Raw genomic sequence first — 22,493 nt, 5'->3', positions numbered from 1 at the left:
CAAATTTCCACCTGGTGGTGAAAATTTGAACTATTTCTTTTCTTGCCAGCATTCCCTTCTCCGTGGTCTCCATAGCCTCTATACCAAGTTTCACCGCAACCTGTTGCTTCGAACGTGCTCCATAGGGCTCTAAGTGAACTTTAATTCTAAGCGCCACATTTCCACCTGGTGGTGAAAATTTTTGAACTGTTTTTTCTTGTCCGCATTCGATTCTCCGTGGTCTCCATGGCCTCTACACCAAGTTTCACCGCAATGTATTGCTTCGAACGTGCTCCATAGGGCTCTGAGTAAGGGAACTTTAATTCTAAGCGCCACATTTCCACCTGGTGGTGAAAATTTGAATTATATATTTTTTTCTTGTCAGCATTCGCTTCTCCATAGTCTCCATAGCCTCTATACCAAGTTTCACCGCAATTTATTGCTTCGAATGGCCTCTATGGAGATCTGAGTACGGTAACTTTCATTGTAGCTACCTGGTGTGTGTGTGTGTGTGTGTGTCTGTGTGCATCTTTGAAGATGTGGCCCAATGGCCTACTCACACCAGCACGTCTGAGACCCGCCACTGAACATTTGAATATCTTGCAGCTGTTCAGGCCAATAATGTATTCTAGAGGGGCCACAGCTCATAATTTCATCGTTGATCCTCTGTCAACTTTGTTTTCTTCCATGCATGACCACGTCAACGGTTTTATTAATGTTTTCCTGCCCGTTGATGTTTTGGTGCGTTGAAGGTCATCTTTCGTGTATGCAGCATCCCAAGGTCATGTAACAAGTGTCTGTTGGACTTGCTTGGTCCTAACCGACACGACACAGTCTCGTCTCGTGGCTGACGTAGCCTGTCTCGTTCACGGTCTCGCCTTCGTATCTCCAAATAAATAATAAAACAAATCGGAAACTGAAGTTTCTTCACAGTACAGGGAAAGACGCCAACTTAGCATGTCTGACGTAAAGTAACACTAATTTATCATATATTGGGTTGATGCATAACTTCGTGACGTTTTTTTCACTGTGGCAAAAATATTTTTATTTGACACTAATTTGAGATGAACAAAAGACATAAATTCATCTGTAATATATTTTCCTTCATTGTCTATGACTGTCTACCAACGCTGGGGCAGTTTTTAAATTCAACGCCTGAAGAAATCAGCTAATTAACTAACTAACTAACTCTCTAGCCTTCTTCAACCCGAAGGTTCATGGCTGCAGCAACACAGGCCTTCCATCTGTCCCTATCCTGAGCAAGATCTATATACTCTTTTCCATCCCTACAGATTTCCTTTAGGTCCATCTCAACGTTGTCCCTCCATCTTCGTCTTGGCCTTCCTACAGGTCTCTTACCATCAGGTTTCCCAACAAGAATCCTGTAAACTCCTTTTTCCCATTCGTGCCACATGGCCTGCCCACCTAAGTCTTCTTGATTTAATTATTCTAATAATATCTGGACATGAATACAAATTATGTAGTTCTAAATTATGTAACCTTCTCCACTCACCTGTCTCCTCATCCCTTTTAGCTCCAAATATTTTCCTAAGGATCTAATTTTCAAAGACTCTCAATTTATGTTCCTCTTTCAATATATGGGACCAAGTTTCACCCCCATATAATACTACAGGCAAAATTACTGTTTTGTATATTTTAACTTTTAGTTTCTTAGATATTAAACGAGAAGACAAAAGTTTATGAAGAGAGAAGTAACATGCATTTCCTGAATTGAGCCTACTTTTTATTTCCTCTTTAATACAATTTTCATTTGTTAATATTACTCCTAAGTATTTGAATTTGGAAACTGGTTCAAACGAGTTGTTATGAATAATTACATTTTGATTATTACCTAACACTTGGTTTCGGTCTGTAAGCATATATTTAGTTTTCTCTTTGTTAACTTCCAAACCTATCTCTTTAGCAGTTTTGAAAAATATTTTAGCATTATTCTTAATTGTATTTATATCATCCCCTAATAAGTCTACATCATCTGCATATGCTAAGAACTGAGTCACACCATTTAATTTTAGTCCTTCTCTAGTTTATTTTACCTTCTAACAGCATATTCTAAGGCAAAATTAAAGAGCAATGGAGATAATGCATCTCCTTGTTTCGAAGATGCTGATTCGGGGTTAAATGCTTCGTGAAGCCAAGTTCGGAGAATTTTCGTCACCAAAGGACCTTCCTTGAAAATTGATGGATTGAGAGCTGAAATGGTAGCAATCCCAGGGTGCAAGATCGGGAGAGTAAGAAGGATGTGGAATAACTAACTACCCAACCAAGCTCCTGGATAGCAGCAATTTGTCATGTTAGCGGAGTGTGAGTGTGGAATATGGTGTCGCAGCACTTGATGCTGTCTTTCTGGCCTACTGGCTGATTCGGTTGTTTTCATTTAAAGTGTGTGTTATCCTGAACCTTACCCATGGAATGCAAATGTCGCACGATAGTTGAATGGTCACAGTTCATCACATTTGCTAATTCTCGAGTCGACTGATGTGGATCCTCGTGGATTAAAGCGTTTAAACTGTCTTCATTATAGCCCGATGGACTTCCTGAACGTGGAGAAACGCTTACGTCAAAAATGCCCTCTTTGTAATGACAAAACCATTTTCTTGCCCTGCTTTCCACGTTGGAATTCTCTCCCTACAATAGACAAATGTTTCAAGCCACCTCTGCTGCCTTTGCCCTTATTTTAAACTCCGACAGAAGAATATGTCGAAAATGTTGTTTTCCCCACTGGACACTTATTGTTCTTTAGCCCATAAATAACACCGCCTTTCTTCAAATCTGTAAAATTCAATGCGTATTCACAAGCACAACAATGCCATTCCAATTAATGAACATTAAACGATAAACGAACTCCTAACACCGCAGTGTTGCCATATCAAGCACAAACGCTACTAACTTATGCATCAACCAGTGATGTACCGCAGACTACATTGATTACATTGGGTTGTAGTTTACATAGACTACGTAGACAATCTAAAGTGCATTAAAATTAATTTTCAAGGGTTTAATGAAAGGAAAGTGACATTTTCAACCATATTGCTTCCTAACGAAATGAAAAGAACCCTATTTACTTATCTACTCTTCTATTATCAACTATGGAAGAATATAAATAGTATGCAAAAAACAACAACAGATGGCAGTCGTGAGGCAAGAGTGGTCTTCTTCCCATAAAACACTAGAATATTTCCTATGTTAGGTTTCTTCCTAGGTGAGAAATTGTTCGAATTTGGAAGAAAAAGTATGAAAATGTTCTCCTCACACATCAGCAACTGATACATAGTATAATTTTCATTTAATTCCACGGCGCCCTTTGCTAAGTTATCACCTTTTGTCATGTTGTTTACACAGATTACGTAATCTACGTGTATAAAATAGTCTACGTGTAGAATGTAGACTATCGTTGTTTACGCGTAGACGCACATCACTGGCATCAACCCAATACCTTACTACACTCTTATTTAATGAACACTAGAACGAGAATATAAGCTTCGATATTGTCTCGATTTTATAGAGTTTTTAGTCGTTCTCGATCTTGTCTCTACAAGTCTCGAAGTACACCAAATCTTTCTATGCCGACGTTTCCAGGCATTAGTTAAACTATGGAATAAGTGTATTAAAGTAGTAGGGGAGTACGACGAAAAATAAAAGCAGTCTCCACCCCTTGAAATTTGTTCTTTTATTTTATAAACTCAAAAGTCCCGGATTGACATGACCTTGATTGTCGGTCGTCTTTGAAGCGCTTGCACCATTCAAATGTCTTACTGCGGCTGTGTGTTTCATCACCGTACTGGATTTATGCTCTCCTTCACTAAAAACTTCATCACCACACGCTGTTCTGTGTTCACGTACACACTGTTGTCCGCCATCTTGAATACTGGTCTCTGGACTGGCGTGTGCAATGAGCACCGCTTACCAGTAACAGAACACAGTTGCCAGTTCCACCCTGGGATTTGTTTTTAAATCTGTAAAAAAAAAAGTCACGGATTGACTTGAACGCCCCTCGTACTCTTCAATTCTCTGCATCTCCCTCCTCTTCTTACTTCTTTATTTCTCTCTCTCTCTCTCTCTCTCCATTTATTATCTCTCCCTTTTTTTCTCTTTCAATATTATCTATGCTCCTCCCTCTCTTTCTCTCTCTCGTTTCTGTCTTTCGTTCTCTTATCTCTTTCATTTTTAATTTTATCTTATCTTGCCCTTGACACGTCCTTTCCCATTGCACAAATATTTATTGTTAATATTTATTGATATAAATTATCTTTTCTCTTGTGCAAATGTTTATTGTTCTTTAATCTTAATTTCTGTAATTTACCTATCACTGATAATGTCAGGATAGTGACTAACCTGCATATACTTATCTTGTAAGGGCTGTTACCATGGCAATTACGAGTGTCTTTTGTCTTGACTTTGAAGTTCGACTCGGTTTTTGAGAGTGATCAAGTTGAATTATAAGAAGTTTAATTTCTTTGAGTGACATGGATTATATGTTAGGCGTATAAGTATTTAGTTTGCAAAGAAGTAAAATAGACTTCCTTTTTCTTAGTGCAAACTTAACTTTGATTTTTATTTGACGAACTAACAGAGAGATATTACCCCATACCCTGAGAAGCATCACGTGATTGCTTTCGAGTCTTTAATGTGAATTTATTATTTGCTCTTTTAGTTAAATCATGTTCTTCGTTTCCTCCCTCTTTTATCTCTCCGTTTATTTTCCTTCTCTTTCTATCCCTTTTCTTTAACTTCAAATTTATTTTTGTATCTACAGTTTAATCACGAAGAAAAGAGATGACATGGCTATGGAAAGAGAGAAATAATGTTCAAGTTCGATATCAGAGATTCGAACCCACAACCACTGGCTTCGGAGCACATTACATTCAGAGCCAAGCCAGCATAACTTTCGTTTCGAAGTGTGCACAAGTCTAGTGTAGAATAATTCCGATTGGATTGGTTCGAAGAAAGATTGTAAAGTGTGTTTGAAATTGCCTTCTCTTCTTGGTGCTCCCATTAATTCATGCGCTGTGTGATAATTATTCTGGCTTCCAGCGCTTGTTTTGCTCCAGGAGGAAGTGCTTGATAACAGGTTTCTGCTGACTAAATGCTTCGTTGGGTGCCTTTACAGTTCTGTAAGATTGGAAGTGTTTTGTTGGGTTCGTTGTAAACAAGCGGTCGAATGTCGTAAAACGACCAGTGCCATCTTATAGCAAGGCCGGTACAGAATTTCCATGCAACGTCATCATCAGTAAAACCTTGCATGGAAACACGTTATCAGCATCACGGTCCCAAATTTGTGTTGAATAGGCGGAATATTGGCACAGGTCAACTTCAACAGTATTCCTACTGTTCACTGCCAAACCTTCCCGGTGGCGGCGCCGCTCTCGAGAATTTCGTTCGTCATTTGGTTGCTCTAAACTTTACATAGGAGCGGATGCACCGTGCTATTCAAAAGTTTATTTTCACCGAAGTGAAGAGTTTCACTTTTAAATCAAGAATAAAAATGTATTTCCTAAATATTGTTGATAATGTAGCAAGTCGTAAGTTTCCGAAAATTACATTTTTGCGTAGCTAGGAATCAATAAATTAAATAGCAACGTCAGGGTGCATCGAGAAAGCTAAATAGCGTATGTTTATGCACAAATGTCATTAGATTTAGATTCGTAGTTTCCGTAGACTGACAGAACCAAAATTTTGTTTCTACACTACGGGTGTCGAAACTTCCCCAATAACCCAGAAAAATGTATTAATTGTATTCACATACTTATAATTTAATACGAGTATTCATGTATGCTTTCTATGTATTAACCAGACGTTTACCCCTTGCATTAGGGGGCGTAAGGGGCAGTTGTCCCCCAATTTTGGCCCACACCCTATGGCCTCTTAATGCTAAGCGTTGTCTATAGCAAGAGTAAGCTCTCCTTGCCCCCCCCCCCCCAGTTTTGGCACCCAAACAATACTGAACATATATATTTTCAAGAATAGGTCAAGCGCCTTCTGCTACGGGACTTTACATCATTTCTGTTTCACAAACCGACTTATCAGAGCACTTATAAGAAGAAAAGTAGCATTTTTTTGCCTCAGATTATAGAAACATCGGATTACCGATACCTTACTGTATATCAAAAACTGATTGCTGAAATAAAGACGTAGTTTAGATGACATCATCTTGGAAGGTAGGAAATAAGGGACCAAATATCCAGAGACCGGACTCCTTCATTTCCTTGTGCATTTTTCCTGATTAGTTTTTTTCGCTTTTCCCCGAAAGCTTGAAAACTAGCTGATGTTCCTCAACGCAGGACAATATCGATCACGGATATGTTAGTCTCGTCTTGTCTTCTGGCCATCGGAAAGTCATACCGATGTGGTGGTGTGACTTTATGGTGGTAGAGCATGCCTTGGACATACTCATAGACGTGCTATGCAGGCCCATACCAACATTTTTTTTTAGGGAGGGGCCAGATCCGTGTTTATACCGGGTGGTCCATTTATAATGATAGTATGGAATATCGCATGCAGAATGCATCCAATCGAAAAATTGCACAGAATAAAAGTTTGATACTATTGAGGGGGTAAGTCAATGCCGCAAAAATTTCGTCGCCGCCACCCACCCCTTAGAGGGGTGGGGGGGGGGGTAAATATGAAATTTCAAATGGAACACCCCATTCGTTTTACATATTTTGATTCCGTGTTGAAAAAGAAGTATTTTTTGTTTGAAAAAATTGTAAAAAAATTGCAAACTTCGAACATTTATAAACATTTGGTAGTTTCAGATTCATTTTGTTCCCTTTATGTAATAACAGTTTTGGTTTCCGTTGAGAACATTGTATAAACGAATTTTATTTAAAAATGTGTGCAAAGAATTCGGCAAAAGAAAATTGTTTGCAATTTATGTTTTTGTGTAACAATAAATAATATTAATTTATTTGTTCCAACTCTTTGGTTTCAAGGAACAATTTAATATGAACAACACTATTCACTATTCCATTGAGGCTCGAGCCATGTTTCCTGGTCGATGGATAGGACGTGGAGGACCCGTTTCTTGGCCAGCTCGTTCACCCGATCTCACGTCGCCTGATTTCTGCCTTTGGGGACTACTTAAAGATAAGTGCTACCACGAAGTTCCAACAACGCCAGAAAACATGCGGCAACGAATTATTGATTCTTGTGCCTCTATCACTCCTGACATTTTGGGACGAACAGTGTGGAGCTTCAGACACCGTGTTTTGAAATGCATTGAAGACAACGGTCATCATTTTGAACATTTTCTCCTTTAAACATTTATTTGTGCACCTCAAATGATAACTAATTTGTAGTAACATACTTAATTTTGTTGTTCATATGAAATTGTTCCTTGAAAACAAAGAGTTGGAACAAATTAATATTATTTATTGTTGCACAAAAACATAAATTGCAAACAATTTTCTTTTGCCGAATTCTTTGCACACATTTTTTTAATAAAATTCGTTTATGCAATGTTCTCAACGGAAACCAAAACCGTTAATACATAAAGGGAACAAAATGAATCTGAAACTACCAAATGTTTATAAATGTTCGAAGTTTGCAATTTTTTTACAAAATTTTTCAAACAAAAAATACTTCTTTTTCAACACGGAATTCAACACGAATGGGGGTGTTCCATTTCACATTTCAAATTTACCCCCCGCCCCCCCTAAGGGGTGGGTGGCGGCGACGTAATTTTTGCGGCATTGACTTACCCCCTCAATAGTATCAAACTTTTATTCTGTGCAATTTTTCGATCGGATGCATTCTGCATGCGATATTCCATACTATCATTATAATGGACCACCCGGTATATATTATGTATGTATGTATGTGTGTGTGTGTGTGTGTGTGTGTGTGTGTGTGTGTATGTGTGTGTGTGTGTGTGTGTGTGTGTATATATATATATATGTGTGTGTGTGTACATATATAACATATATATATATATATATATATGTAGACACACACATACACACATACACACATACAGTGGCGTCTACTTGGGTGGATATGGGTACAATTGCCCCCGACGTTTTTACCTTTTGCCCCCGTAACATGGCCTCTTAATGCTTGTCTACCAAGAGGAAATAACTGTGCTTGCCCCCTCCTCTTCCTCATTTTTGGCACCTAATCGCCGATACTGGTCAGCAGAAGTGTTCCGATAGTTTTGAGTTTCGCAAATTAAAAATGATTTCAAATTTCATTCATTTTCTTATACCAGTACCATTGAACAGCCACGATAATTCTATGTTTAGAGAATAATATATTTATAAATTATATTATGCGCATTAACAATTACTATTACAATAAATAATTCTAAATGTGAGTTATGGTTAACATAAAAAAGAGATAGGGACACATAATTTTCACCTGGTAGCCAGTAGCGGCAGTTGGGTGCTTAAACTGGGGGCAAGGACAATTTACTTTCTCTTAGTAGACAAGTTCGAGTGAGTTTTTGTCTTAGGTCCACTTTTATGCACAGATTAGACTAATTGAGACTGGACTAAAGTTTAAAGTGGGGTCAGAACCACTATGTGTCTCCACCAGGTCTAGGTAGACAAGGCTTAGCATTAAGAGACCATAGTGCAGGAGCAAGCAGTGATATGCCGTAGACTATAAGTTTACGTCTACATGCGTTGTCTACACGTAATCTACGTGTAGATTACATTGGGTTGTAGTTTACATAGACTACGTAGACAATCTAAAGTGCATTAAAATTCATTTTCAAGGGTTTCATGACAGGAAAGTGACATTTTCAACTATATTGGTTCCTAACGAAATGAAAAGAACCCTATTTAAACAAAATTTCTCTTCTCTTCTATTATCAACTATGGAAGAAGATAAATAGTATGCAAAAGAAACAACAGATGGCAGTCGTGAGGCGAGAGTGGTCTTTTCCCCATAAAACACTAGAATAATTCCTATGTTAGGTTTTCCTAGGTGAGAAATTGTTCGAATTTGGAAGAAAGAGTATGAAAAGTTTTCCTCACACATCAGCAACTGATACGCAGTATAATTTTCTTTTAATTCCACAGCGCCCTTTGGTAAGTTATCACCTTTCGCCATGTTGTTTACATAGATTACGTAATCTACATGAATAAAATAGTCTAAGTGTAGAATGTAGACTATCGTTGTTTACGCGTACACGCACATCACTGAGCAAAAGTGAAAATTGTTGGGGTACAACCCCACCCATACCCCTCCAATCGCCGCCACAGCTGGTAGCCTTGCATGAATGGTTATAAATCTAAAATAACCCAATATTGCATATTATGAAGACTGCGTCTCTACAAAACAAACCTCTTTATATATGCAAGTACAATAATTGAATTCTTTACAAGATTGAAAAATCGTCGGTTATTTTCGTAGCTTTTTACAGCTTCACATTAAAAAAATCATGGTTCGAGTGGGGGGCCATGGCCCCTCCCCTGGGTACGGGTCTGGTTCTATGGTATTAGACATATGTAGTAATTCCTAGCATAAGCGTAGCTAGAACTTTACATTTGGGTGTGCACAAAGAAAAAGATGAGGTCTTGTACCTTTTTAATAGCATATTTTGCAACACAATCACTTGGCTCTTTAACTGCACTGATGTTTGTAAAGGAATATAAATTCACTAAATGACAGTGTTGAAAATTTCTGAATATATGTACTAGAAAAAAATCAAATTGCATAGAAATTACACACACACAAAATGTTCATAAATGTTACAAACAAATACATCAAAATACACGTCATCTATAACAAGAAACGTCTGTCAAAAGGTACAATGTTCTTAAACTCATCAATAACTTCATTTACATCAATAGACTGGAGTGTAAGGGGTGACCTTCCACGTAGTACACCAAAATGTCAACCTCACTTCCACGTTAGTACACCCTGGACTGAAGACTAACGAGGCTCTGGCGACTGGCCCCATGGCCAGTATAATTTTGTTTTTATTATCCTGTTGTCCTTATGTGTGCTGAGTGCCCCTTTACAGCCTCAGCTTTTAATAGAAGTCAGAACATTTTTTTAAAGATTTTTATTAATGCAACGTTAGAATTGTTCTTTGTAATGATAAGGGGCTGGCCCTCGTATAATGTGACGGGAGCAAAATAGCCTAAGTGCTGACGCTCCCACAATTTTAAAATCAAATCAAATCAACATCAATAGACGAAGCTTTTTCCTTTTCCGGTACAAAAAAAGCAAGAGCAGGGCTTCCAATCTATCCTGCTTCTGAGTTGCTCTTAATTTAGTTTTAACTTGGGAAAGCTTGGAGAAAGCTCTCTCTCACATGTGCAGCTTGTGACAGGTATAGAAGAAAAGCGCTGCAGTACAGAGTAGAATGCAGTAAATATCTTCTTTCTCTAATGACATCAAAAAATCGAAAAACCACAGACACTCGTTTCATCAGCGATAATGCACACGTTTGTACCAAGTAATGACATTTTTAACTTCTTATAAACTGCCGCTTACTTTCTCTCTTATTGAAATATCTGTCTTTAATTCTCTTTGATAAAGCAGCCCATTAGGGTGTGCCTAGGCACACCCGGTACACCCCGTAGCTACGCCTCTGATTCCTAGTCATGGTTAGAGCTTACATAATAACCCTACTCCTTTAAGAAGTTGTTGACACGTTTTCCGAGAGAATGGGGTAATTCCTAATACGAGTACATACAACTCATTAGAGTTAAACAACGAGAATAAATAATACATTCAAATGTTATTAAATGTAATATATTTATAGAAATCGTGGATCTTTTAGCTTCACATCAAACCAAGAACCGGTAGTTGAGACTGCAATTCCCCAAACACTAAAAATAAAAGAAGTCGAAAGAATCAAGATGGCGGGGAGTTATATCAAATTGGCGGTTAGCACTTCTACATCAGGGGAACATAAGAATATTGTACATTCAGTGTACACGGTTTGATATTTAATTCGGAGTGCAATTACATTTTTTTACTCTCGTCTGCAAGAATACTGTTTAGTTAGTCTTAAAAAAGAACGATAGAGGTCACTGAAGTGCATATTTTTGAAATTATGAACAAAATATATAAGTAAAGCAATTATGTTCATATTAAACAAAAATTATAGTATTATTCTTTGAGATTGTCTTTTCAATTAGGCTTGGTTTGATTGTCATATAATGGCATGAAGATAAAACGTTCTCTGAGGCAAAATCCCACGGGAATAGAATTACGAATAGATTTGAATAAAATTGCTTCTTGGGAAAAGTTGCAAAGTAATGCAGTTGGTTCATAGTATTCCACATAAATTTGACCCAAATGAATGCTATTGAAGTAGTTCAATCACCCAGGAAAATCCGTTTAAGAGCTTCAGCGAGCTTCTGTTACACATGTAGAAGTTGCACAAGTGTTAAAATTGGCGAATGGCGCTTTCTTTTGCATTACTGGAGTAAACTCAATTAAATTAATTGGAAAAGAAATCAATATTTCGCGATTTTATCGAGCAGTTTCTTAGAAAGTTGAAGTGATGATTGAAAAAATAAAGTCATGGTCTCTGAGCTTAGGGCGGATCTACACCACGAGTAGACAGGTTGACGTGCTCTTGTGACGTAAGCACGAGAGGACAAAATCAGTGTTGCCAGATGGCGTCAAAAAAATTTGAAATTTTATTACCTCTTTTGCTAAGATGTTTATACAGAATGGAGCGAAATAGTCCCCAAAAAAGGGAACTTAACCTCTTCCACTGCTGTAGATCAGCAATATTGCCAGATTGTAACATTACAAAAGTCTTGTATTCTACTACTTATACGAAGTGGGCGGATGACTGGTAATACACAGTGTCCGAGAAAAAATATACCAATAAAGAATTTAAATAACTCAACAATCGTTAACGACAGAAATGTCAAATAACGTTTATTTGGAAGAGAAAACATGCATCGATAATTCTTTCACGGAGATCATTGAGGTCTTGCACAGGTGTTTGGTAAACCATAGTCTTCACGTAACACAACGGGCATAATGTGGGGGGCCCCATCCTGCTGAAACATGTACCCATGAGGTATACGAGGTACAGCATACTGTTGCAACATTTGCAGGTAACTTACACCTGTAACTGTAGCTTCCTCAAAGAAAAAGGGCCCAATTACGGAATCTCGTGTCAAACCACACCACACATTCAACTTTGGACTGTCGCGTTCATGTTCAATAACTGCATGGGGATTCTGTTCACCCCATATTCTACAGTTATGCCTATGCACTTTTCCGGAAATGTGGAAGGTAGCCTCATCTGAAAATGTTACGCGTGTCAGGAATTCATTGTCATCATCAATGCGTTATAGCACTTCACTAGCATAATCAAACCTAGCGGGTTTATCGCTGCACTTTAATTTCTGAACAAGCTGTAACTTGTAGACTCTAAGCCTTAACCTTTTATGTACGACATCATCCACAGTAGAACGTGGAATTTGAAGTTGAGAACTAGCACGTCTCAGAGATTTATGCGGACTTCTCTGGAAAGCTTCCTGAACTGCAACCACTTTATCCTCGCTCACACGCTTCCGATCACTACCTTTCTTCCTCAACAAAGACCCTGTTTCCAGCAATTGTTTATGCCATTTAACAATGTAATGACGTTCTGGTGCTTCCTGTCCATATTGTTGCCGGAATCTTCTTTGTACCGTTACAGGAGACTTCAATTCTGCAAACCAAAAGCAGCACTCAACCTTCTGACGAACAGTAAACGGCGCCATTGTACAGACTACTCACGAACAAAGCCGCGCATGCGCTTAATTATGTTACGATTTTTTCCCTTCTGGTGGTAAAAAGAATCCTTTCTTCCCTCTTCCAAATAAACGTTATTTGACATTTCTATCGCTAACGATTGTTGAGTTATTTAAATTCTTTATTGGTATATTTTTTTTCTGGACACACAGTATATAGAGAGATTGTGTGATTTTAATGAAAACCTTAAGTAATTTTCTACAGTATTGGATATATTATTCTGCGGGATACTGTTATCCTGTGATTGTCCTTATTTGTGCTGATTGACCCTTTACACGGACTGTCCTGAGTTTTAAGAGGCTTATTCCCGTGTTGCGTGAGGGGCAAAAGTAGCCTATGTGATGACGTGCCCGTAATATAAACATCAATCAGTCAATAGAAATACGAGGTCTTTAGTGATGCGAAGAATTTGGTGAAAGGGCAATCACAAACAGAAATTAAGACCTACGTGGCGAAGTGGGTAGCACACCGCTCTACAATGCCTGGGATTCCGGGTTCGAATCTTGGTCTGGGCATGGGCATTCCTTGTGAGTGTTCCTTCATCGATTTCATCACACTATAATTCGTCCTCATCTTCGCGATTAGCCGAAAGTGACAGCGTAGTAAAATTAATCAAATCAATCAACCAATAAACTGAAATATACAAGACGCAACACCAGAGCCTCGATAGTCTGCAAAAATGCAGATTAAGGTGCAGAGGAAAACGTTAAACGTTAAACGTTTAAACTATCTGTATTCGGCTCAAAGTCTGTATGTCCACCATAACACCATTGGACCCCTTAACATCTCAGGTTGAACGAAGACACTGCAGCGTTGCCATCACGTCAGAAGAGTTCATTCTTCATACTTGTCGATTATAGGGCTTGCATGAAGAGTGTTTTGAGAACAATGCCTTCTCTTCTCAAGGTCAGACTTCGCCAGCATGTTCGTACAATTGCGAGTATTTTCCGCATACACAGTCAATGAAGCACCCACAGCTCATGTATTATTCCGCCTATTGTTACGTGCCCGCATGAGTGGAACATACGGCGAACGATTGAAATAACGAATCATAGATGGCAGCACTCGGAAGAAATATTAGGATCGCAGATTAACGCAACAATGGGCACGGGAGTTGAATGAAAGTGTTTAGGAATGCTGAAACTAATTGTGTTTACTTAAACTTATGAACTTAGCTTAATAAGGGAGAAGGATAAAGGCGAAAGAACGAAATGATCGCCATGTATAGCCTATATGATTATATGCAGAGATTAATGAAGTCAGAAAGTGATTACGATTCTATATCGTTCTAACAGGAACGAGTTTTTCTGCTAAACATTTTGGGTTGTTTCTCCGGTGTGGCAGCCCCCGAAGCAATTCCGTGTAGTCGCATATATTGCAGACCCGGATCAAGGTCGAGCGCTTGACTTGCGGCGCCCCTTGATTAACCCCTTTCTCTGCTTGTATTAGACGGTGGCGCAGCAAAGCAGCGACCCGAATTACCATTATATTACATTCGAGACAAATGCCAAAAAAGAGCAGGTAAGAAGAAAAAAGGAAGGTGGTGACATTATCCAACCACCAGTTCAGATGGAGGATCCTTTTGATTTTTTCGACGAGATAAAGGAAAAGGAGTGCAGTTATAATCTTACACGAATTGATTTGCCAATTGCACAGGATATCTATCAGGACGCCTGTGGAAGCAATCTCAGAGATCCTCGAGATGAACGTCATTGGCAAGAAGCAAGAAGAAGAGGCTGGCATTCCAATGAAGAAAGTTGGATAGATGAAGGAATTTGTATATAGAAGTTTGTAAATAAGAAATATATCCATTAGATAAATAAATATATATACGAAAAAGCCTATGAGTCCATAGAAGAAAAAGCCTGTGGAATCTCATGTACGAAAGAATATATATATATATATATTCAGAAGAAGAAGAAGCCTAATAGAAGTTCGTTAGTACATAGAAGAAGTATATTAGCCAATAGAAGGAAATGCCTAATAGAAGTTTATTAGTACGTAGAAGAAGTCTAATGGAAACCCATTCGTACATAGAAGAAAAAGCCTAATAGAAGTTCATTAGTCCATAGAAGAAGAAGAAGCCTGTAGATTTCCAATATGAAGAAAGAGGAAAAAATATTATTTATATATATATATATATATATATATATATATATATATATATATATATATAAGAGGAAGTAGTCTTCACCTATCGATAACAAGATGTCAAAAAGAAAAAGTCATTCACATCTCCATAGCGAAGAAGAAGAAGCCTTCCAGTAGATACATTCCCATATACTTACAAGAAATATATATGTGATAAATAAATAGACAGCTTCAAGTACAATCATGTATATAAATTGAATGTAGCCTGGAAAATTAAGAATATACGATGCATTGTACCTTCTTTAGTAGGTTAAACAAATTGTTTCCTTTCGTTTTTTCCTCAAATAAGTTATCATTCAGTTTTGCTAGCCCTGAGTGTCTCATGCTTTACCCTAGCCTAAGCCGACTGGTGTCACCCTCTCCGGGACGTGCCACTATTCCCAGCATGCTTTAGCTCATTCTTACCCCTCAAAAATTTACGATGCCCCCAAATTTATTGTAAGTTGGTGCCTGTCTCGAGCCCTGACGTACGTAGGATTTTGTTTCTGGGGGGGCTGGAATTGTAAAGGTAGATTTTACATAGCTGTGTTCTGAGGGAGGGAGCTATATACAATAAGATATATCATAATAACCATATTTAAACCTTCGTTTCAAAAGTTGTTGAAAGACAAGAATAGTAATCAGTGCTCATTTTTAGGAAGTTTTGAGTTACCACAGTCTTTTTTCAAGTTATTCACTGCTTTAATTTGAAAATTTTAATTTTCTCAAAATTTCTGGATAGGCTGTAGCCCCATCAGCTTCCCCCTTGTGTATGCCAATGGTCTCGAGTGGTAGAACCATGGTCTAATATAAGGGGAGTGTTTAAGGGGTTCAAACCCAAACCCCTCCCATTGCTTTAATGAACAATTTGCACTAATTGTAAAATCAAAAGATTAACAAAATTTGTCGCGCTACGACGCGATATGACGTGTATTTTAAGATCATTTTGTGAGAAGTTTTATTAAATTGTCAGAAGGTACTGTAAATATTACAGTAGTTCACAAAGTTCTAACAAAACATAAACAAGCATGCTGAAGTTTTTTAAAAAATATGTTCTCATTTTCACCTCATAAAATATGGCAACCCTGCATTTCGGAATGTAAATGTTAATACAGAAATAACTAAATACCGAAGTATCGATGCTGATTTCGATATATCGTTACTGCAATCTTGGCCTTATCTCTCTTTCAACTAGAAACAACGATTGTTAGAATTCCTACATCCAATTCCAAGTCATCATAACTTCACAAAGAGAACAATGCACTTCTTGGTAACAGTCACATGAAAGTACCGGCATGTACAGGAAATGCAGAGTTGCAAACTCCAAAGATTTGTAACAGATGGAGAATTCGTGAAACAATGTTTTGGCAGCTTTTCTTCGACAACATAACACCATTTTGACACGCCACTCTCCAGGTTGAATGTACACATATTCTTCAACCTTTCAATGAGTTACCATGATAATGTGATTTGTACATAATATAATACGGTTATCTGTGGTGAAACTATCCAAAGCAGCGAGTAATTCAGGACAGGATTATGCCAGCTACAGGCCCAGTCAGATCAGGCTATCTGTTTGTAAACAACCAGGACTTGAGACTAACTGTGGCAAGACGCGACTAATCCAATGTTTATTTTCATAAGCAGTGTTATTTTCACGCTTGAAAGAACACGAAAGGGAAAGGTGTGTAATCGGCGCTAGAATTTGGATGGCATGAAGTTCTCTTTTTTTTAAAAAAAAAAACGCACGGAAGTAATTGTTGCAACATACAATTGAGAAATACGTGACATTGAAAGAAATTAGCATGTAGTGACATGCGCTTTCCCAGGACTTGTGGGAAAAAGTGGTACTGAAGATACCTGCTATACTAAACCAGTGATGTGCGTCTACGCGTAAACAACGATAGTCTACATTCTACAAGTAGACACTTTTGAACACGATGACGTAATATATGTAAACAAAATGGCGAAAGGTGATAACGTAGCAAAGGGCGCTGTAGAAGTAAAACAAATTACACTGCGTATCAGTTGCTAATGTGTGAGAAGAAACTTTCATACCCTTCCTTGCAATTTTAAACAATTTCTCACCTAGGAAAAAACTTAATGTAGGAAATAATCTACTGTTTTATAGGAAAAAGACTTATTTTGCCTCACGACTGCCATCTGTTGTTTTTCTTGCATACTAATATTTATCTTCTTCCATAGTTGATGAGAGAAGAGAAGAGAAATTTTGTTGTAAATAGGATTCTTGTCAGTTCGTTAGGAACAAATATAGTTAAAAATGTCACTTTCCTTTCATGAAAGCCTTGAAAATTAATTTTAATGCACTACGTAGTCTATGTAAACTATGTAAACCCAATGTAATCTACGCGTAGATTACGTGTAGACAACGCATGTAGACGTAAACTTATAGTGTACGGCACATCACTGTACTAAAAGCAACTGCAACTGGCGGCTGGGAAACAGCGAATCAGCGATCAGTTGAATTTTCTTCGACTAAGATCGGGCATTTTCGAGTCACAAGGTACCGAGCGTTGTTCGCGGGACGAAACAAATGAGAGCTGGGTTCACCACATGTTGCCAAACGTACCGTAAAGGGAGAAAGAGTTTTTTCGGTCAACACCAGAAATCAGCGGGTTCAACTGCACACGTGGTTCTGCACGTTGAAGTTTCCAGAAGGACCACCCACTGGTGGGAATGCAGGAGGACACACAGTCATATAAAGGCAACTGCAAAAACAGAAGCTTGGCAACATTGCTTCGGGAGAGCGATGTGATCCCTTCAGCTTTTACTTCGCAACTGAGTTTGTTGACGCCCATCGGACCACACGCCCCCGAAAATGATTGGGGGACAGAAATAGCCGTCAAGGTCAGCCGCCAGATGGAGTTGCATTCAGTATAGGTGTTTCCACTGTATCTGTATTGTAATGTTTTCTCTATCTTTTTTCTTCTGTCTATATTTCTCGCTTCTTTTCGTTGTTTCTTCCTTCCCATTCCACCTCGTTCTTTCTTCATTTCTTTCTTTCTTCTCTACCTGTTTCCTTTCGTTCTTTCATGAAACTATATTCTATTTTTACATCTTTCTTCCTTTATCTTGTTTAACTTTCTCAATTTTTTTTCTTCCGCGTTTTTTCTTCATCCTTTCTCTCTTTTTCTTTCTACCCTTTGTTTGTTTTCCCTATCTTTGTGTTTCTTGGTTTCTCCTTTTCCCTTTCTTGCTGTTTCTTGGTTCATTCGTTTCCCCTTTTCCCTGTTTTTTTGGTTATTCCTTTTCCCTGTTTCTTGGTTCTTCCTTCTCCCTGTTTCTTGGTTCTTCCTTTTCCCTGTTTCTTGGTTTTTCCTTCTCCCTTTACTTCCGTTTCTCACTTCTTCGTTTTTCCTTTCTCTCTTTGTTTTTCTTTGCGAATCCCTTCTTGCTTTGTATTTCTCTCTTACTTCCTTAATTTTCTTTATTCTCTCCTCCTTTTCCCTTTCTTGCTGTTTGTTGGTTCTTTCGTTTCCCCTTTTCCCTGTTTTTGGTTCTTCCTTTTCCCTGTTTCTTGGTTCTTCCTTTTCCCTGTTTCTTGGTTCTACCTTCTCCCTGTTTCTTGGTTCTTCCTTTTCCCTGTTTCCTGGTTCTTCCTTCTCCCTTTACTTCCGTTTCTCACTTCTTCGTTTTTCCTTTCTCTCTTTGTTTTTCTTTGCGAATCCCTTCTTGCTTTGTCTTTCTCTCTTACTCCCCTAATTTTCTTTATTCTCTCCTCCTTTTCCCTTTCTTGCTGTTTGTTGGTTCTTTCGTTTCCCCTTTTCCCTGTTTTTTGGTTCTTCCTTTTCCCTTTTTCTTGGTTCTTCCTTTTCCCTGTTTCCTGGTTCTTCCTTCTCCCTGTTTCTTGGTTCTTCCTTTTCCCTGTTTCCTGGTTCTTCCTTCTCCCTGTTTCTTGGTTCTTCCTTTTCTCTGTTTCTTGATTCTTCCTTTTCCCTGTTTCTTGGTTCTTCCTTCTCCCTTTCCTTCCGTTTCTTACTTCTTTCTTTCCCTTTCTCTCTTCGTTTTCATTGCGAATCCCTTCTTGTTTTGTCTTTCTCTTACTTCCCTAATTTTCTTTCTTCTCTCTTCTCTTCTTTGTTTATAACTATATTTATCTTCTTTATGATTGACTCTTTTCACCTTTCCTCCTTTACAATTTTCTTGTATGATCTTGCTTGTTGAACTTTCTCATTCCAGTTATAGTCATATATTTTGGCTATGCGCTTTTTCCTTTCGATACTAATTAAGTTCTCTTTCATGGTTTGATGAGGTGAGCAGACATGTTTGGGATAATGACTTATCGACATAACCCCCGTGGCTCGACAGCCCTTCAGCATATCACCATATTATGTAAGTTATTTACACAGTATTTATTTAGTTAGTTTTCAAACGTAAGCATTTATGACGAAGCAGTTTTTATTTTAAAATATGTTCATTTTGCAGTCACGTTTTGTCTTCAGGAAATATGAAAATGTCCCGTTCTTTATGTTTGTACCTGTCCGGTGGTAAGGTAGTCGCCTTGTACAGGGTCTTGGGTTCGGTACCCAGTGGAAGCACAAGTGGTTCAGATTTCCCTCTAAACTGTAGGTCCAGTCCCTATTAGCCTTTCTGTGCACAAATTTGACTTTAAAAACAAACTCTCTTGTGGTTTGCTTTTTCATATTTGTTTTTATCAACAACAGAAATGCCTTGTTTGAGGCATCTTTTTTTTTTTCAATCCGGTTTGTCTGGTTTTTTCATTCACGTGCTGAATAACGCGGTTACATAAAACCAGTTATACCCTAAAGCGTTATCAGTCCAGCTTTTTACCTGCAAATATTTCCCACCTTATGTGTTAATTTAAAATTCCCTGTTTCGTGTTACAATGGCAACAGTTTGCATTCGGTTTTGACCCTTCTTCTTTTCCTACCGGCATACGCGGTCCATTCTACACGCAGATACTAATTGTAACTAAATCGTCATTTGGAAATCGGCTTGCAGAGATTATAATACATTTAAGTTGGCTTTTTTGTGGAGGAATGGTTTCTTACTACTTGGTTCGAATCCTAGTTAAGGCGTTTAATTTAGGCAAATATCGGTCACGTCTTTGCCTTTCAAAAATCCACCTCTTCAGAATCGAAACGAGACTTTGGTGTGACATTTGAACATCTTGCCTAAACCAAACATCTTCACACATAATCAAACGGATATCTACTGATTATTTATAGATAGGTCATAGAGAGTTTGTTTATGGTGATTTCAAAGTCAATTCACAAGTGGAAATCGCGTACCTGCACTGCGTGGTTACATATATCCAGGATAAAATTATGTTTTTCGAAGATTCGTAGCGTCAAGCATAGACTTTATAAGAAACTATTGTTTCAGTAGATAACTTCCACAAGTTGCCGTATATATTTCAAGACTCGATTCATTAAATTAGATTGTTTTTCGTTACTTTTCTGCCACTTCTAGCCAATCGCGACGATGAGGTGAGTGATGATATGATGAAGGGACACTCACCCAGGCCGGCGGGGAGACATGGAAAGGTTACTTCTTAATAACGGACTCAGACACTGGTAGCCACCCTATAGCGCAGATTTAAAACTTTCGAACAACGGACAACCACGAGGAAAAGCAATGAAAATTTCAGAAATCTGGAAGTGAAAGTGTTGCAACACTGCCAGGTTTTTTGTCGTGCAGTAGTTGCGATAATTTGTTGGCTGCGAGGTGTAATTATTTACTATTTTTCGGCCTTGAAGAGTACCTAATTGTTGCTGCACATTTTTTTAAAAAAAAGGCATAACGTTTTTATTTTGTCTTCACACGTGGCACTTGTGTTGCAATCGCAGGCATGCAAACAATGAATTTTAATTAAGAAAATCAAAACCATTAATGTCTACGTCTGCAAAATACATTAGAAATAAATAAGGAATATTTAAATGCATAGTAAATTTTGTTCGTAGAAGAAATTCAAAACATTTATATACATAAAACATTTTGTGGTACAAATAGAGTCTTTTTATATTGTAAGTTGTTGTTTTTTTCCCCCAATGCGGACACTTCTCAATAACGGACATTTTTACGTTTCCCATTGTTGTCAGTTATGGAGAAGTTCTCTATTTCTATTTCCGCATAATTTACTTTCCTTTTGAAACATACCAAGTGTAATCTTAAAATCTCGGCCACTAGGGTAAGCAGGGATTGTTTTCTTTTCGGAGAGGCGGTAGGAATTATAAAAGTAGATATCATATAGTTGCGTTTTAGGCAGGGCGGGATATACTTACAATATTTCTTAATTGTAATTTTAATTTCGTTACAAAAGTTGTTCAAAGACAAACATGGGGGTCATTTTATGGGGGTTTGCAGTTACCACTTAGAAATTTCTATTTTCTCAAAATTTCGGGATGGACTGTAGCCCCATCCGCCCTTCTTGCGTACGTCAGTGTTCTTGGGATTTGATTCGGGCATCCACGATGGCGTAGTATGTTGAGGCGGAGTGGTTATCACAGCGCGCTACGAAGCCAGGGGCCCTGGGTTCGAATCCCTGTTAAGACATGGATGTTTGTGTTTGTCCAAAATGAGAAAATAGAGAAAAATGAATGAACAACTCATGTATGAGAAAACAGAGAGAACTGAATTACGGGCGAAACTGCGGCTTAGGGGTTTTCCTTTTTTTTAAAAAAAAAATAAACAATGGTGGTAATGTCGTCGCCTGTGATCAAAGGGGTTCGATACCCGCTGGAAGCGCATAGTGTTTGGTTCGGATCTCACTTTAAACTGTAGGTCCAGTTCATCAAATTATCTTTATGAAGTGGTAAATAAAGCAATTGAATCAACTATCTTTAAAAAGTAATAAATATGCGAAATTTGTATCAATAAGTAGCTAAAAAAAAAATTGTAACCTCCTGTAAAAAGTATTTGATTATACAGAATTATTCACAAGAAAAGTAAAAAATATACAATCACGCCATATCAGCATTATATATTTTATAGTTTTAATTAAAGATAACTAGCAACTAGTATTTTCCACATTAATCATCTTTGTGCTTTGTAAAACTAGCCGACGTAAGTTAGAAAATAATAGTCACCCAACATGTTGTTACTCACCGCATAGTAAGTTTATCATATTTCGCTCTGCTTTCGCCTTGTGTTCAGGACTCGCACTGGGAACTGCTCTAGAATCGACCTGGTATGAGGACGTCGACGCTAGTGCCATCTACAAATCAGCTGATTAAACAGCTGTACGTTCACCCACTGTCACAAACCTTCACACACTGACTTTCCGCAATGACGTGTTACGTTCTTGATTTTACGAATCGATCGAAAGCGCAGCACGATCCTTCACTGACCTACAAGCACAAAACGTCTTCGCCGGCAACTCTCGACGTATATCGTGCGTTTCCACATTGGTAACCTCGTTTTCGAACCACTACGCATGCGCGGAAACGTTCCTTATTCGGTCTGAGGAGCATTCGACGAAGCAGGAAAAGGGGGAAAGTGGCTGTTGAATGGCATTTATCCAAAACCACGACTTGGCCACCCTGCATTGTCGAAGTTAGGAAGCTTACTCTGTTTTTCAATATCTTTGACACAAGCACAATCATTTCAAATGTATTTGCTCTTTCAAGATTTCTCTGATCCAAAAAAAAAAAAAAAATGTGTAAAGAAAT

The 22,493-nt window shown here is 38.1% G+C and overlaps 1 protein-coding gene across 1 annotated transcript in view; it reads right to left on the bottom strand.

Annotated features, from left to right (window-relative positions):
- The window catches only part of LOC145981571 (aquaporin AQPAn.G-like), a 138,283-nt gene extending 116,062 nt beyond the window's left edge, over positions 1-22,221 (bottom strand). Inside the window, exon 1 of the mRNA XM_083114923.1 lies at positions 21,931-22,221. Coding sequence (XP_082971049.1) covers positions 21,931-22,039 — 109 coding nt within the window. The 5' untranslated portion in view covers positions 22,040-22,221. The remainder of the gene's footprint in view (positions 1-21,930) is intronic.
- Between the last annotated feature and the right edge of the window lie 272 nt (positions 22,222-22,493).

The sequence above is a fragment of the Lepisma saccharinum genome, chromosome 29 (assembly GCF_977018435.1).
Source record: "Lepisma saccharinum chromosome 29, izLepSacc3.1, whole genome shotgun sequence".
Taxonomy (NCBI): Eukaryota; Metazoa; Arthropoda; class Insecta; order Zygentoma; family Lepismatidae; genus Lepisma; species Lepisma saccharinum.
Note: the sequence above shows the minus strand (reverse complement) of the source record. Positions and strands in the feature narration are given on the sequence as shown.